The sequence below is a fragment of the Solea senegalensis genome, linkage group LG8 (assembly GCF_019176455.1).
Source record: "Solea senegalensis isolate Sse05_10M linkage group LG8, IFAPA_SoseM_1, whole genome shotgun sequence".
Taxonomy (NCBI): Eukaryota; Metazoa; Chordata; class Actinopteri; order Pleuronectiformes; family Soleidae; genus Solea; species Solea senegalensis.
Genome location: NC_058028.1, coordinates 13,799,371 through 13,812,930, shown reverse-complemented (window position 1 = coordinate 13,812,930; position 13,560 = coordinate 13,799,371). Strand labels below are relative to the sequence as shown.

At 39.9% G+C, this 13,560-nt stretch overlaps 1 protein-coding gene across 5 annotated transcripts in view; it reads right to left on the bottom strand.

Moving 5' to 3' along the window:
* The window catches only part of LOC122773573 (syntaxin-1A-like), a 48,324-nt gene that overhangs the window by 12,802 nt on the left and 21,962 nt on the right, over positions 1 to 13,560 (bottom strand). For all 5 annotated transcript variants that reach the window (XR_006360904.1, XR_006360903.1, XM_044032342.1 and 2 more), the window contains exons 4-6: positions 4,203 to 4,277; positions 2,891 to 2,964; positions 2,184 to 2,292 (exon numbers count right to left, since the gene is read on the bottom strand). Coding sequence is in view for 3 of the 5 variants with exons in the window: in XM_044032342.1 (XP_043888277.1) it covers positions 2,184 to 2,292; positions 2,891 to 2,964; positions 4,203 to 4,277 (258 nt within the window). In the remaining 2 variants the exon portion in view is untranslated. The remainder of the gene's footprint in view (positions 1 to 2,183; positions 2,293 to 2,890; positions 2,965 to 4,202; positions 4,278 to 13,560) is intronic.

The following is a 13,560-nucleotide window of genomic DNA, read 5'->3' as shown; positions in this document are numbered from 1 at the left end:
CACAACACCAGGCAAATGCAAAGTAAAATATGGATGAGATGAACTGACATTTCTGTCCAAACAAAACAAATCAATTATCAACATATTAAACATATTTGGGTTTATTGATGATGTAATATACTTTGGTGTGGTAGTTGTGGTAACTGCTTACTTAGTTGGCTTTTGTTTTACATCTTTGTATTATGTCTTTATGTATTCATATTCATTTAATACCACCTCTAAAAAGAGGTTATGTTTTGCTGATGTCTATAGGTTTACTGAGGACGTACGTTATGGCCCAAAGAAGAAATCATAAGATTTGTGTTTGTGATTGAGATATGGACTCTAGATTTATTTAAACAATTTACAACTTTGAAAGATGGGGGAGTGTGTGTGTGGGTTTTCTCAGGGTTCTCTGGTTTCCTCCCACAGTCCAAAATCATGCAGATTTGGGGATAAGGCAAATTGGACACTCTAAATTGAGGTGAGGGAGTGAGAGTGGATGGTCGTTTGTCTTTGTGACACTGCGATGGATTGGCGACCTGTCCAGGGTGTACACCGCCTTTCACCCTATGTCAGCTGGGATTGGCCCCTGTGACACTCATATGAGGATAAAGTGGCAAAAGATGAGTGAGATGATTTACATTTTCCTCAACTACTCAGTTAAAGATGTCAGTATGCACTAAAATCTGGATCTGAATCATAAAAACCACAATGATACATGACAGACGGAGGTCATTGAGTGCTTTAAGTCTGTGCTCTGGATAATAACTTTGGGAACAAATTGAAGGATATAAACACCCAACAGGTTGGGGGTTAAGGTGATTTATTTGCACCAGCCAAGTAAAAGCATCCTTGTCATTAATAATATATGTGACAGTGAGTAAGTGGTCTTATAAATCAAACTGCATGTCAGTGCTGGAGGAGAATGGGTGGCTATTCATTTTGATTTCTTACCAAAAGTTTACCAAACAGACAGAAGCAGAGGTGGCTGCAGTAAGGAAGGTTTTCCAGGCAGAATTCTTTTTAAAAAAGTGCACAATGTGGAGATAAAACATGAATCTAAATTCTTACTAATAAAAGGAGGAGGACAGTGATGAAGAGGATCATGGTGCATAGGATTATATGGCAGTTCCAATCCATAAAGGTGAGATTATGAGACTACATTATAGCAGAGTGACCAGAAACAGAATCTGACTCTAATTCTGGTCTAATAACCTAGGGGATCAAACATTTAAATGATGATGACATCCTCTGTGGTATGACACTGCGGCAAATGGAGCACTGAACAACACAAACATTACCAAGTCATTATTTTCCACCATTACTCTCTAAATTTGACAATGTTCCAGTGTAAATGTTTCTCAGTGCCTTCGTCTCGCTGCAAAAAACAACAGAAATGTGTGTCGTCTCCTGTTGATTAGTCAGAGCATGGTAAGAGCTTTCTGTCTAATCTGATTCATGACAAGTGCAAATGAAACACTTCCAAAATCATTGATTTAAGAACAAGAAAGAGAGAAAAACACTTTGTGAAAGTGATGTTGACAATGTTTCCCAGCTACGGTTGTAGCCTGAACACGCTATTTAAATGGTCTATCGTCCTCGTCCCAGTAAACAAACACTAGCAAGGAATCGATTCATTGAATGAAGTAGGCCAGGTAGTGACATGCCCCGGTTTCATCTTGTCAACTAGTCATTAACAAGTCAAGCACAGTCTTTCTACTCCATGCACTTTCAAATATTCAAGTCTTTCAGCTGACAGAGCATAAACTTGGTCTCATATCATCAGTCCGTTTTCTTTCGTCTTCCGTGTACCAGCTCACGGGTCAAACACGGAGTCGGGAACTGTGGAACATGTGCAGAGTCTCAGTCACATAGAGAAAAACAGACGATGATGAATGGCACATATGAGTGGACACGTGTGACTGACAGCTGGTATCAGCCAATAGTTGCTTTATTGCAGGTTGTGAATGTATAGTTGCAAGACCTCAACATGGTGCTGGGCCAACGTGCAAATCTCGATTCTTTAAAACGGAAGTTCAGATTGTTATGGGTGACGTCACCACTGATTGCCACTCGGTACATACAGTCGGAAATCAAATCTCAATGTATTTTAAAACTCTTTGAGTCGGACTAACACAATAATTACATCTCAAGATGTTAACGTTCGCAGTGTAGGAGCTGTTGCGGGGGTTTCTACTCACTGATCTCCAACTGTCTCTGAATGCGTCCCTTGCAGCGCTCCCTGTAGTCCGACTGTGTGGTGTTGTATTCTGACATCACTTCGACAAACTTGCGGGACAGTGTGGAGTGCTGAAGACACAGTGGGGGACGACATCAATCGCTTTCACATTAACCTGCCTGATCCCAGCAGTAACTTAATAACACTTTTGATGCCAATAATACTTTTAATGCCAGGAAGTGAGTAGGTAGAGTAGCTGTATCAAATGTCAAGCTCCAGACCAAGTGCAAACTGTGTGTAGTGTGCACAAAGTGAAACAGTGGCAAACACAGTCAGTGCTGTGCTGTAAGTGCGAAAAGGGAAGATGCTAAGGAAGAAAATGCTATAAAATTGACATATTCCGATGAACTGCAAAAACAGGGCATTTTTTAGGGCAATAATTAATAACAATATAAATCAGTACATAATTGTCGTCAATGTAAACACACTGAAAACATAATAGCAAGGAGGAGCTCAGAATTGCGAAATGTTTCCGTGTTTAGCAAGTCATTTTTTAAAACAATAATTTATTTCATTCAGGAGTCAAAATCAATCTTCAACTATAACATTTTATCAGAATAATTATCAATATCGACGGATTTGAAACCTTTTCTTCATGATTTCATCACTTAGCCCTTACAGTTAGTAAAAGAAATACTATAATGTAATAAATAAGAGTATAGACTATACCTGTGTTTTACGTATCCTCAGGTCAGCCGACGAACGATTCTGCCCTTCCTCTTGCTCGATGCTTTGTTGGATACCTGGAGGGACACATTATACAATTATACTCCTTAAATACAGAACTAAACACACAAAATAAAGCCGATTGGCTGCCTCTACAAGCTATAAGTTACTCCACAAAAGTCTTTATCCTCTAACCACAGCACAATCATTATTGGCATAAGTACTTACCACACGACCAGGTGGCAATTAAACTGATGATATAATACTATGTATGAAAATGACAGAAAAGGGTGAATGTTTCGCTCAACAGTAATGACACATCATAGATCATACATCTGTATACATCCGTGTTATTATGTTAGGGATAGAAGAAATAAAATTGCTTGGCTCCAGCATGAGGATTTATCCCTTGGCGCGCCAAAAGGTTTGACCAAGATGAGGTCACTCACACACAAACGCATGTCAAGTGATTATGCAAAGGTATCCTGTGGCAACAACTGATGGGAACTGGAGCGGCACAGTGAGAGGCTCGTGATGCAGAGCCGGTTCCGCCTCATAGCACTTATGTCATGTGTGTATCACATCATATACAGCGTAAAAAGCACTCAGTGCAATGTGAGGATACAGCACATGTGTATATGTGTGTGTTGGAGGCTATAATCTTAGCCCTCTCTGCTCTGAAGTTATCTTTTACCTGCCAGAAAAAGGGATTTTATTTCTGACCTCTATTATTTCACACCTTAGCTCTGCAGGGAGGCACAGCACAACGTTGCATATAGCACAGAAGGTATTGGAGGATGACAAGGAAATCAGAGAACAAGAGATTATAGAACTCACACACACACACACACACACACGCATGCTCTTATTGAACAATGGATTCAAGAAAAGGTTCATATTATTTATGCACACAGTGTTTTACAGTAACATTAGTCAGTTCATGTGCACAAGTGTGAATAAAACTCAGCGTGTGCTCGTGCAGATTAATCACAGCCACCACTGTTGTGGCAAGGGACACCAGTCACTCTGCCTACTGCAGTGTAAACTAAGCTGTTAACTGCTTTTACGGTTCCCTGTCTCTTTAAAAGAATTTACATACTAAACAATTCTGCATGAACGATTAATCAGCTAATCTGTCAACATAATTAAACAAACCCAGTCACTCACTGCCACTTGTTTGTACATCAATACTTTACACTTTGTTTCTTACCACTCTTTTACTGTTTTAATTTATTTTTATGTGTGTCCTTTTGTGACTTATGAGAAACAAATAATAATTTCAGCTAGGAAGGAACTAGAATAGAATAGTACTCACTCTTTAATTTGGAGCGCACTTTGTTGGCCAACTTCTTGATGTCAGCCATAAGATCCTCCAGCTCAGCTTTAGTTTCTGAGGCGAGGAGAGGAGAGGAGAGGAGAGGAGAGGAGAGGTTAATGAGCATGAGCAATATTACTGACACACAAGATGTGACAAAATCATAATCAGCTTGATTCTCCATTTTTGCCTCCTTTGCAGACAAAGTGCCAGCATCCCTGTCTCCACCCTGGTCTACACCCCTCAAACAGACTCTCTGTGGTAGAAGCAAGGAGTTGAAAACTCAAGTGGGAAGACGAGTACATGTGGGAGTGAAGCAATAAGATGCTATTTTGGTGACCAATAAAACAGAGAAACAATCTGAGCTACAACAGGATGAAAGCAATGTCAGCAGCAGGAGGATGCTGTCAGAGAGTGGAAGTGGATTTTCGTGACGACTACTCAAACTTGGTTTTCTGTCTACAAATATTTCTTGTCCAAGGGAGAAACCTGAAAAAGGTTTGTCACTTGAAAATCAGTGAGGAGCAATTCACCATGGTTTGAATAAAGCACAAAAACAAATAAAGGCCAACAAACCAGCACCGACTGTTTCTTTATCAGAGTTTGTCTGAAGGCAAAAGTGTTGATAACAATTAATGAATCAACAAAGAATTTATCTTAACCACTTAGACTTAAAGTAGGCTACAAGCAAAAATGACAAAATACTGCTGAGAGCTTCTCAGATGTCGTACTAACACATCAGTTAAATTTCAATTCAGTGAACCAAATATATTTGGCTTTGACGTGTGAATTGAATAAAACATGGTGCTCAAATTGATTCACACTTAAATGGATGATTTTTCATTTTCTGACATTACAACAGATAAAACAATTAGAAGAAGATAATCAGCACATTAACTGATGATGGACACAATTATTCTCTCAGGTTTTACACACAAAACGTGCTAACTAAGTGTGAGAAATGAAAAGTAAACCTGAGAAGTCAAATCCCCGCCTGCTTCCACATCCTTCGCACAGCTGACCAATCGACACAGCAGATAATGATTGCTCGGGCTTGTCAGGATGTCAGATTCAGACACTGTTTAACTGTCGGCCACAGGTGTGAGAGAAGGGCCTTTCATACAGTTTTATCAGTGATTAAAATAAAACCTTAAAGGAAAAAAAGGACTCTCTTTTCTTTATTTTGTTCTGTAATTCAAAATAAACAGAGAAGAACAGTGGACCATCTCCATGGAGCAATTGAGCCGTCAATTTTAAAATATTTAAAACATATATGAATAGGCTATTACTCTATTTTTCAACTCTGACTGTTGTGTTTATCGATATTGAAAACTGTTATTTTACTTAGGTAAGGTATCTCTGTAAGCTACCTTTACCTTTTCATCTTCCCTGCATGATTTCTTCAACGGCTATATCACATACAACTGTATTTTCAAATAAACAAACAATATAAACACAAATACACTTCATTTATTTTCTCTGTTGAACTTGTTTTGTAAATCCCATATCAAACTAGAACAGCTTAAATAAAGTTATTACTTTTCTGTGTGCAATTGCCATCATGCAGAAAAGGATTTTAAAATAGCTGAGGATTGGCCAAATGACACACAGGCTATTTGCTGGCCACGCCCACAACCTGTTGCTTTGGACTTAGTTGACAAAATAATATACATCCTAAATGTTGATCATCAGACAGAACTGTGCTGCCATTTCCTCACACTGTGTATTCACTGTAAAAGTGAATAAACTCATGTAATTGGACCTGAAAAAATTAAAAGTCAATGGTGGCTTGCAAATTAAAGTAGTGAGGAGATTTATATACAAATCAGAACAATAATAAAATATAGTCATAAAACCATTGTTCAACAAAGAACCTGTTTAAAAAGTATGGTCTTCAGCTGCTTTTTAACACAATTCAAGCATGGAATTGTAAGAGGTAAGGTTTCTACAGTCTGGGCACTACATGAATCCTTTACGTGACACTACGTGAAAAAAACAGTCAAGGCAGAGAAAAGTCATAATCACAAACAGTGACACTAAAGGTTAACTCCTCTAAATGTCCGGTGTGGTCAGATTAAACTATAACAGCTCTGTGGCTGTTATGGTGTATCTATTATACAGTGAACAGCAAAGCATCACAAGCTTTTAATCTTCTTAACAGACACATTTCCATATCAGTGGACATCAGCCTGTGGTGCATAGAGCTCAGTGGGACAAAGCACTAACTTATAAAATAGCATTATATCATGCTAGAAAAGACAGGCTCATCTCAATGTAAGACGGATAGAAAACACAGTAAGCAGGTGCTTTTGCTGTAGAGAATATAAGGGAAGGCTTGTTCTCGTTATGCCACAGTTTATCTTTGGTGTTGTTATTGCAGCGGCTGCATACATTTGTCTTTTTTTGACATAATCATGTTGTTGAGCCAAATACAACAGCAACAAACACGTTTTGTTCTTTTTGCCACCAACATGGAAAGGAACCCCAGACGAAATGACTGTTCTTCAAAGGTTCAATATGCGACACTACAAAAGGTATGTATCAGGTAAGTGAAGTGTCCTTTTGCGGTGCCAAACCTAGCCCATCATTGGCCTTTTATTTCTCCTTGTCTAAAGTCTTTTTAGCCAAAGAACAAGCTTTCTTTCGTTTCAAGTCAGAGAAAATAACAGAGATACTTGGCGAGAGGCAGTACGTGTTATAAAAACATCACAGTATGACAGTACATGTTGAAAATCTATTGGAACCATTACACTACAAATACAATATATCCTGATGTACATCATCTTAACCCATCTGGCTTAAATATGGTAATGGTAATCATTGCAATCATAGAAATGGCCAGTAAATTCTTGCCAGTGGCTAAATGTGGGCAGGATACCCTGGGATTGTCAGGGTCAGATACTGATCTCGGGTGGTGGGCTGAGACCCACAGGGCAAAATGAATAAACAGCAATTTATGTTTGTTAGCAGAACAAATCTTTCTTCACACTGTAGTCACTGATCAATAACAGAAGAATGTAATGTAAAAAATGTAATTCCATTCCTTGGAAAATTACTTTTGAATGATTAAATAGTCAAATGTGCATCAACGATGATAATCACAACATCCTAACAAGAGGTCAGCTGCACTAGCAATCACAGAGATGATGATACTAAACCTGAGTTTAGTTTTGAGCTGATTGTGTGTGTGTGTGTGTGTGTGTGCGTGCGTGTATTTATTTAAGGAGTTAGATTGGATTTCTCCCTGGTGGTTAAGAAAGAGTGGAGACCAAACTGCTTGATCAAGTGTGTATTCAGCCTCATTATTGGTCGTCTGAAACGAGGAAGAGCACAGACGCTGCTGAATAAGTGGAGGGAGAAGCAAGCAGGAAGCAAATTAGAGGGCAAAACTGAGAAGTCAATTGAGCTGTGGCTTCACACTCCATTCCTCTTCCAGACACTCTCAAATGGAATCTTCAGGTCACGCTTGTTGCCATCATTAAGACTGTGTTGTTGCTATGGAGATGTGTGCAGTTGGTCCTCTCACCAGCTTCAGATTGTTTCAAAGTGGTAAAGAGAAGGAGAATCAGGGCGCAAGAGGGAGAGATTCTCTATGAGGAAATGTGGAAGACAATCAAAGTGTTGCAGGTTTTTTATACAAATATAGTAACGGATCAAATTCAACAGACGTCTGTAGTGTGATATAAATAGTTCTTGCCAATATTTAAAAAATATCTATTAATGAGCCCAACCTGGGGGTTATGTGATCCTCTGATCAAAGTGGGCAATTTAAGGCTGTGTGCAGTAAAATGTATGGTTTCAGTGTGAAACAGTGATTTCACTGCCAATCCAGCGAGAGCTGATTTTGATCTTTGTTATCCAGAGGCATGCGGCTACAAACCAGACATGAAACGACAGCTAATTTTGTGAGTGTAGTTTCTGAATACAGCTCAAGACAATAAAAAAAAGCAACACAATTTTTCCAGCCAAAATCTGGTGCGCACTCTCATCCTATTACTTACAGCAGAATTTTGGAGCATTTTCAAAACATAAGAGCGGCACAATCTCAAACTGCTGCTGATAACACCGAGCAGGATTTTATTAGACTCATCCCAAACAGACATAGACTTCAGTAAAATGACATGGCTGCACAATCTAAGAGCACCTTTACAATATTTGGATTAACTTGGCCCTTAATGTTTTGGCTCCTCCAAAATACAGTATTTTTCTTTTAGGTATGAAAAAGAGAGAGACCGGACTTATGCTTTAAATTTATCAAAAGTATCAAAACTAGCACATTCATACTAGATATGATCATTCCCACAGCTGTCAATTTGCTGGGAACAAATTAAATTGTGGTGTGTTTACCCAGACAAAATTAAATCAGAATGACTGAAAGAATGCAGATAAGCAGAGAGAAAAAAATGAACACACACAAAAACACACCTGGGCTAAAGTTAATGAGCTGCTGATGATAGATTTATCCTAACAGGCATGCCAGTGTCATTGATTTTCGTGTTTACTTAACAGCAACAAAGTGGACAGATAATATTTTCTAAAACCACGGATATAACACTGTGTTTTAAATACTTGTGTTTAAAATGATTACAGTTTATTTACTTTCATTGTATGGTCATTGTACTGCCAGCCTTATCAGGACGGTCCTATACATCAGTCACCAGAAACATTAGGATATACGAGCATATTGAAAGATTTAATAAAAGATAAATATCCTGAATGTCCAGGTCAATCTTCTCCTACATTAAGCTTCGACATTAATACATCAATGTTGCTTCTAGTGCAGCAGCACTTATATAAGAGTGTCATCCAAGTTTGTTCTTGACTGCAGGCACTCTGTATCTCAGACTGATCAAACTGATTAGAATAACATTGGCACAAGTGTGTGTGTGTGTGAGTGAGAGAGATGGATTTGATGTCAGAGTACAGTGACACTGACAAGACACAAAGCCAATTCTGTCTCTTCCTCTCTAATTTAGGGTCAATTGCTGCCATTCCAGGCTCTAACATGCAGCCATTTATCTTTTTTCCTCCATCTCTCAGTCTTTCTCCGTGTCTCCCTCTGCTTCCTCTGTAAATATATCACCAGGCCTGTGTGTGTGTGTGTGCGTGTGTGTGTGTTTGCTCCGCTCATTGATCGTCTAGAGTCCAGGTGTCTGATGTTCCAGTGAGACAGAACCTGAGCTCATCGCTCAAACATTACTGATGTTTGTCTTGGTGTAGAAACAAAAAGGTAATGACAAACCTAAAAGTCAAAAACACTAAGCTCCACATGAATGAAGAGTTCAGACACAACACGGAGAGCAGAGAACAGATTATCTGGTTAAATGATCCTGTCGTGTGGAGAGTGAACAGATGTGATTTTAATGTCATCGGATGCATCAGAGTCTCCCTGATTTCAGTATTAAACATGTTTGATGTTTACGACTGAACAGCCATCGGGCATGAGAGGAACATCGCAATAACTAATGACAGAGCAAGTTAACCATGCTGCCCACAGGAGGATAAATGTGAAGACCGTCCACCGAGCCCGGGATGGTAGAGATAGAGGACTAAACTGTGGATTTATGGCAACAGTATGATTGCTTGTTTAATGTGTCCTGCAAGATGTATCTCTGTGTCTGTCTAAATTCCCAAATCTCTGGAACCTCCTCCCTGAAAGTGTGAGGTCCTGTATCTTCACTGGCTCGTCTAGTCTGTGCTTTCTCAGGATTGAAACATTAAAAATGGGTTACAAAGTTCTGTGTCTGTGGTCTCCCATGTTTTCAAAATGAACAATTCTACACCAATAATTATAGTACTGTTTTTGCAGCGAGTAAAAAAAAGAAAGAAAAAAGAAGTACATAATTTTTCAGGTTCCATTCAAGAGCCGGTGTGAGTGTTGTATTTTAATGTCTCAGCTCATATCTCCATTCCTTTAACAACTTCTCTTCCACCTGAAACATCTCCCCAGACAGTATAGTGAGGTTAACATGGCAGCGTTCATGTCATTCCCACTCTTGACATTTCTATCGACATGAGAGCAGCAACACAACGTGCCTCTCGCTGTCCGATGATTCAAGAGCCAAGAGGACAGACGGTTAGACTAATCCATCGTACTACCTCTGCCCTCCATTAATGTGTGCACGCCCCTCTGACTGTCCTTGGCCTCACACACTTTTACAAATCATATTAACTTCACTTTGAGATAAAATCATATCGTATATCATTATTCCACAGTACAGAGCTGTGTTTTAATGTCTCCAACACTACCTTAGATACAGCGACGGTATGACGGGGAAAAATATGGTTAAGGAAGAACGAAGAGCACACCAAGACCATCGGAACCTTACACAACACTTTTACATTTTGGTGGAGGGGCTTTGGCAAACGGCACTCAGAGGGTGGGAGCACACTCAGCCAAAAACTAGACTCTAGAAATAGTAACACGCACAGGCTGCAATTAAAACAAACATCTCCAGAGCTGCCAGTTGAGGACTTTTAGTAAGGATGCTCTTTAGAAACTGGATTCTTAGATGTCAGAGGGAGCAGAAAACACTAGTTAGATGGTAAAACAACACACTGAGAAATGTTGTCAAATAAACTCTCCAGTGTTTTGAGTTAAGGAGCAGATTCTCAGCAGGAAGTCTGAATGCATTCTGCAGTATGGTGGCAGTTTAGCATACACAAATAACTGTATTTTGGGTCTTTATAATGTCGTGTTTCTGTAACGCAACTACTCATTTGTCCTCAAATTGTAGACATTATTATACTGGACACTCTGAGACTGATAACACAAGTGCTTTTCCACATTAACAACAGACATTTGGACATCACAGGACAACGGTGTTAAAAACTGATCAATTTAGAGTGTCCAGTTTGCCAAATCTGCATTCTTTTAGGCTGTGGGAGGAAACCGGAAAACCCACTCACACACGGCGAGAACATGCAAACTCCTTGCAGAAAGGCCCTTGTTCCGAACAGGTCTTCCTGCTTCCACGAAGTACGAGTGCTGACCACTACAGGCAAAAACATGTGAAAATCAAGGTTTCAGCTTCACGTTGTGTGAAGACGAACCGTAAAATATAAAATCACATATCCGATTTCCACAGCTGAAGGTAAAAAAAAACCCAAGAGATTTAACAGATTCAACCACACCTTTTATCCACTGTGGAGGAACCTCAATGACACAAATATCTAAGCTACAACTTAAGAGAGAGGAAATAACAGTTTAGAAGAGATGAACTACACCTACAGTCACCCTTCAAAAGAGAACTGCTGTGTAAATTTATAATGCAGCACTGAAAACTGTCCTTATCTCTGTTACACCTCAGCGTGGGAGAAAGGACACGAGCTAGGTGTCGACAGCAGCAACAGTCACCGTACCTGCTTCATCCAGGTCTCCCTCGGAAAAAAGAGATAGTTCACACTTTGCATTAAAATGTGCCATAATGTGTCTCTTATGAACACTCCCACTGAATTTATGGACGTCACGTCCCAGCTCGCCTCGCCACGGCACGGTATAGGTTGGTTTACCACTACAAAACAGTAACTACTCAAGGTGGGCGGAGTCATCACTGCACGGCTGCATGAAACTACCGTGACTGGGTTTTACATGTGACACTCACAAACAAGTGACTAGTGACTTGTAAAGCAGTTGTTTTCAGCGTAACTGAATCATTAGAGTCAGTTCATTAAAAAGATTTGTTCAGTACTTCCTCCATGACGGCAGCACAGACTCTCAGTCACTGGACTGACATACAGCGGCAGGGTTTGTGATGCCGGTCGCGATCAGCAGTGCTGTCGCTAAATACACCAGACTCCTCTGTTAAATATTGAGATTTTAGACATTTTCCTGGTAATTGTTGGAGATTAACCCACGTTTTTAGGATTGATAAGTCCTTTTAACTGATCTACAGTTCGGCACTGTTCGGCTTCTTGTGTCGGACGTCTCTTCCTGTGATGGCACTCTGACCAATCAGTGACGTCATGCATAGTATCGCCTCAGCGCATTTGAAACCTCACCAGAGCTGGTACTAAAAAAAGTACCTGGTACCAGGTGCCGAGGCGAGGCGAGTTGAGTCGAGCCAGTGGAAACATGCCAATAGTGTTTGTGTGTTTTGGTGCAAGGTGAAGTGAAAGGTAGACAGAGAGAAAAAGGTAGTCAGGAGGTGCTGGGCAAATCAAAGCCATACTTACACTGTTAATTAATATGGAATGTGATTTAAAGTTTAAGAAATGACGTGAACTATAATTGTGGTCAGAGGACAATGCCTCGAATCTGTCCTCAGGATGGATTGCAGTCATGCTAAGCAATATTGGCACAGGTATCCCCAAATCATACCCTAATATGGTTTTTGTGATCTCATCTGAGGACCGAATAACGATCCATCTATTCATCTACAGTATCTATCCTAAATAAATAAAAGTGAAAACCAAAAAATACGACCCGTTTAATCATGAAAAGCATTTTAAAAAAAAATCGAGTCTAAAGTTAGACAAAAAATGTTTTTCAATCACCATCTCTCAAAAGGCCATTTCATTTTATACCAACCTCACACTCTCCTGGGAGCCGCCGACCATTAAGGCCACTGATGCTGCCACAGAAGACGCAATCAGCACCAACTGTTGACCTTTTCTGTGTGAAATCTATCAAGACCACAGTCTTATTCATCAAAATGAGATGAGAAGATGCCGTGCTGCCCAAGTACAAAGCAACAACAAACACAGTAACACTACATGCTCAAACAATTCAATTACGTATCGGGAAGGATGAATTCAATCTTGTTTCTAAATATAAAATGCATTTGTGTCTTCTTTTCCCTCATCATAATGTACTTGTGAGGAAACAAAGGTTCAATACTCATTATGATCCGGCAGCTATTACCTCATCCATCCTCATTATTGCCCACACAGAGCCTTAACCACTTACAATGCATGCTTAAATTCCCTGGTAGAAATGACTGTAACCATGTGTAATGCAGGGCTGAAAGTAACGCGTCCACATGTGTGTGTGTGTGTGTGTGTGTGTGTGTGTGTGTGTGTGTGTGTGTGTGCGTGTGCGCGTGGCGTGTCAAAATGGGCTGCAATTGGGCTGGAATTAACTCTGTGGATAGCAACAGGAAAACGTCTCAGTCAGCGAACACAAGAGCTCCCACAGCAGAGAAGAGGAGGAGGAGGAGGAGGTTGGTATTGTGATGCTGGTGAGGTGGGTGGTTTGGGAGACATGATGTAATTATGAAAATGATAAACTGTGTCAGAAAGAGGATGTTTATCACCTGACGATGTTATGCTGTGAAATGCCTTCATAAAAATATGATTTCTTCCACCCTCACTTCTCCATTAGCCTGTTTATCCACAGACTGGCGAGAGACACGACTCC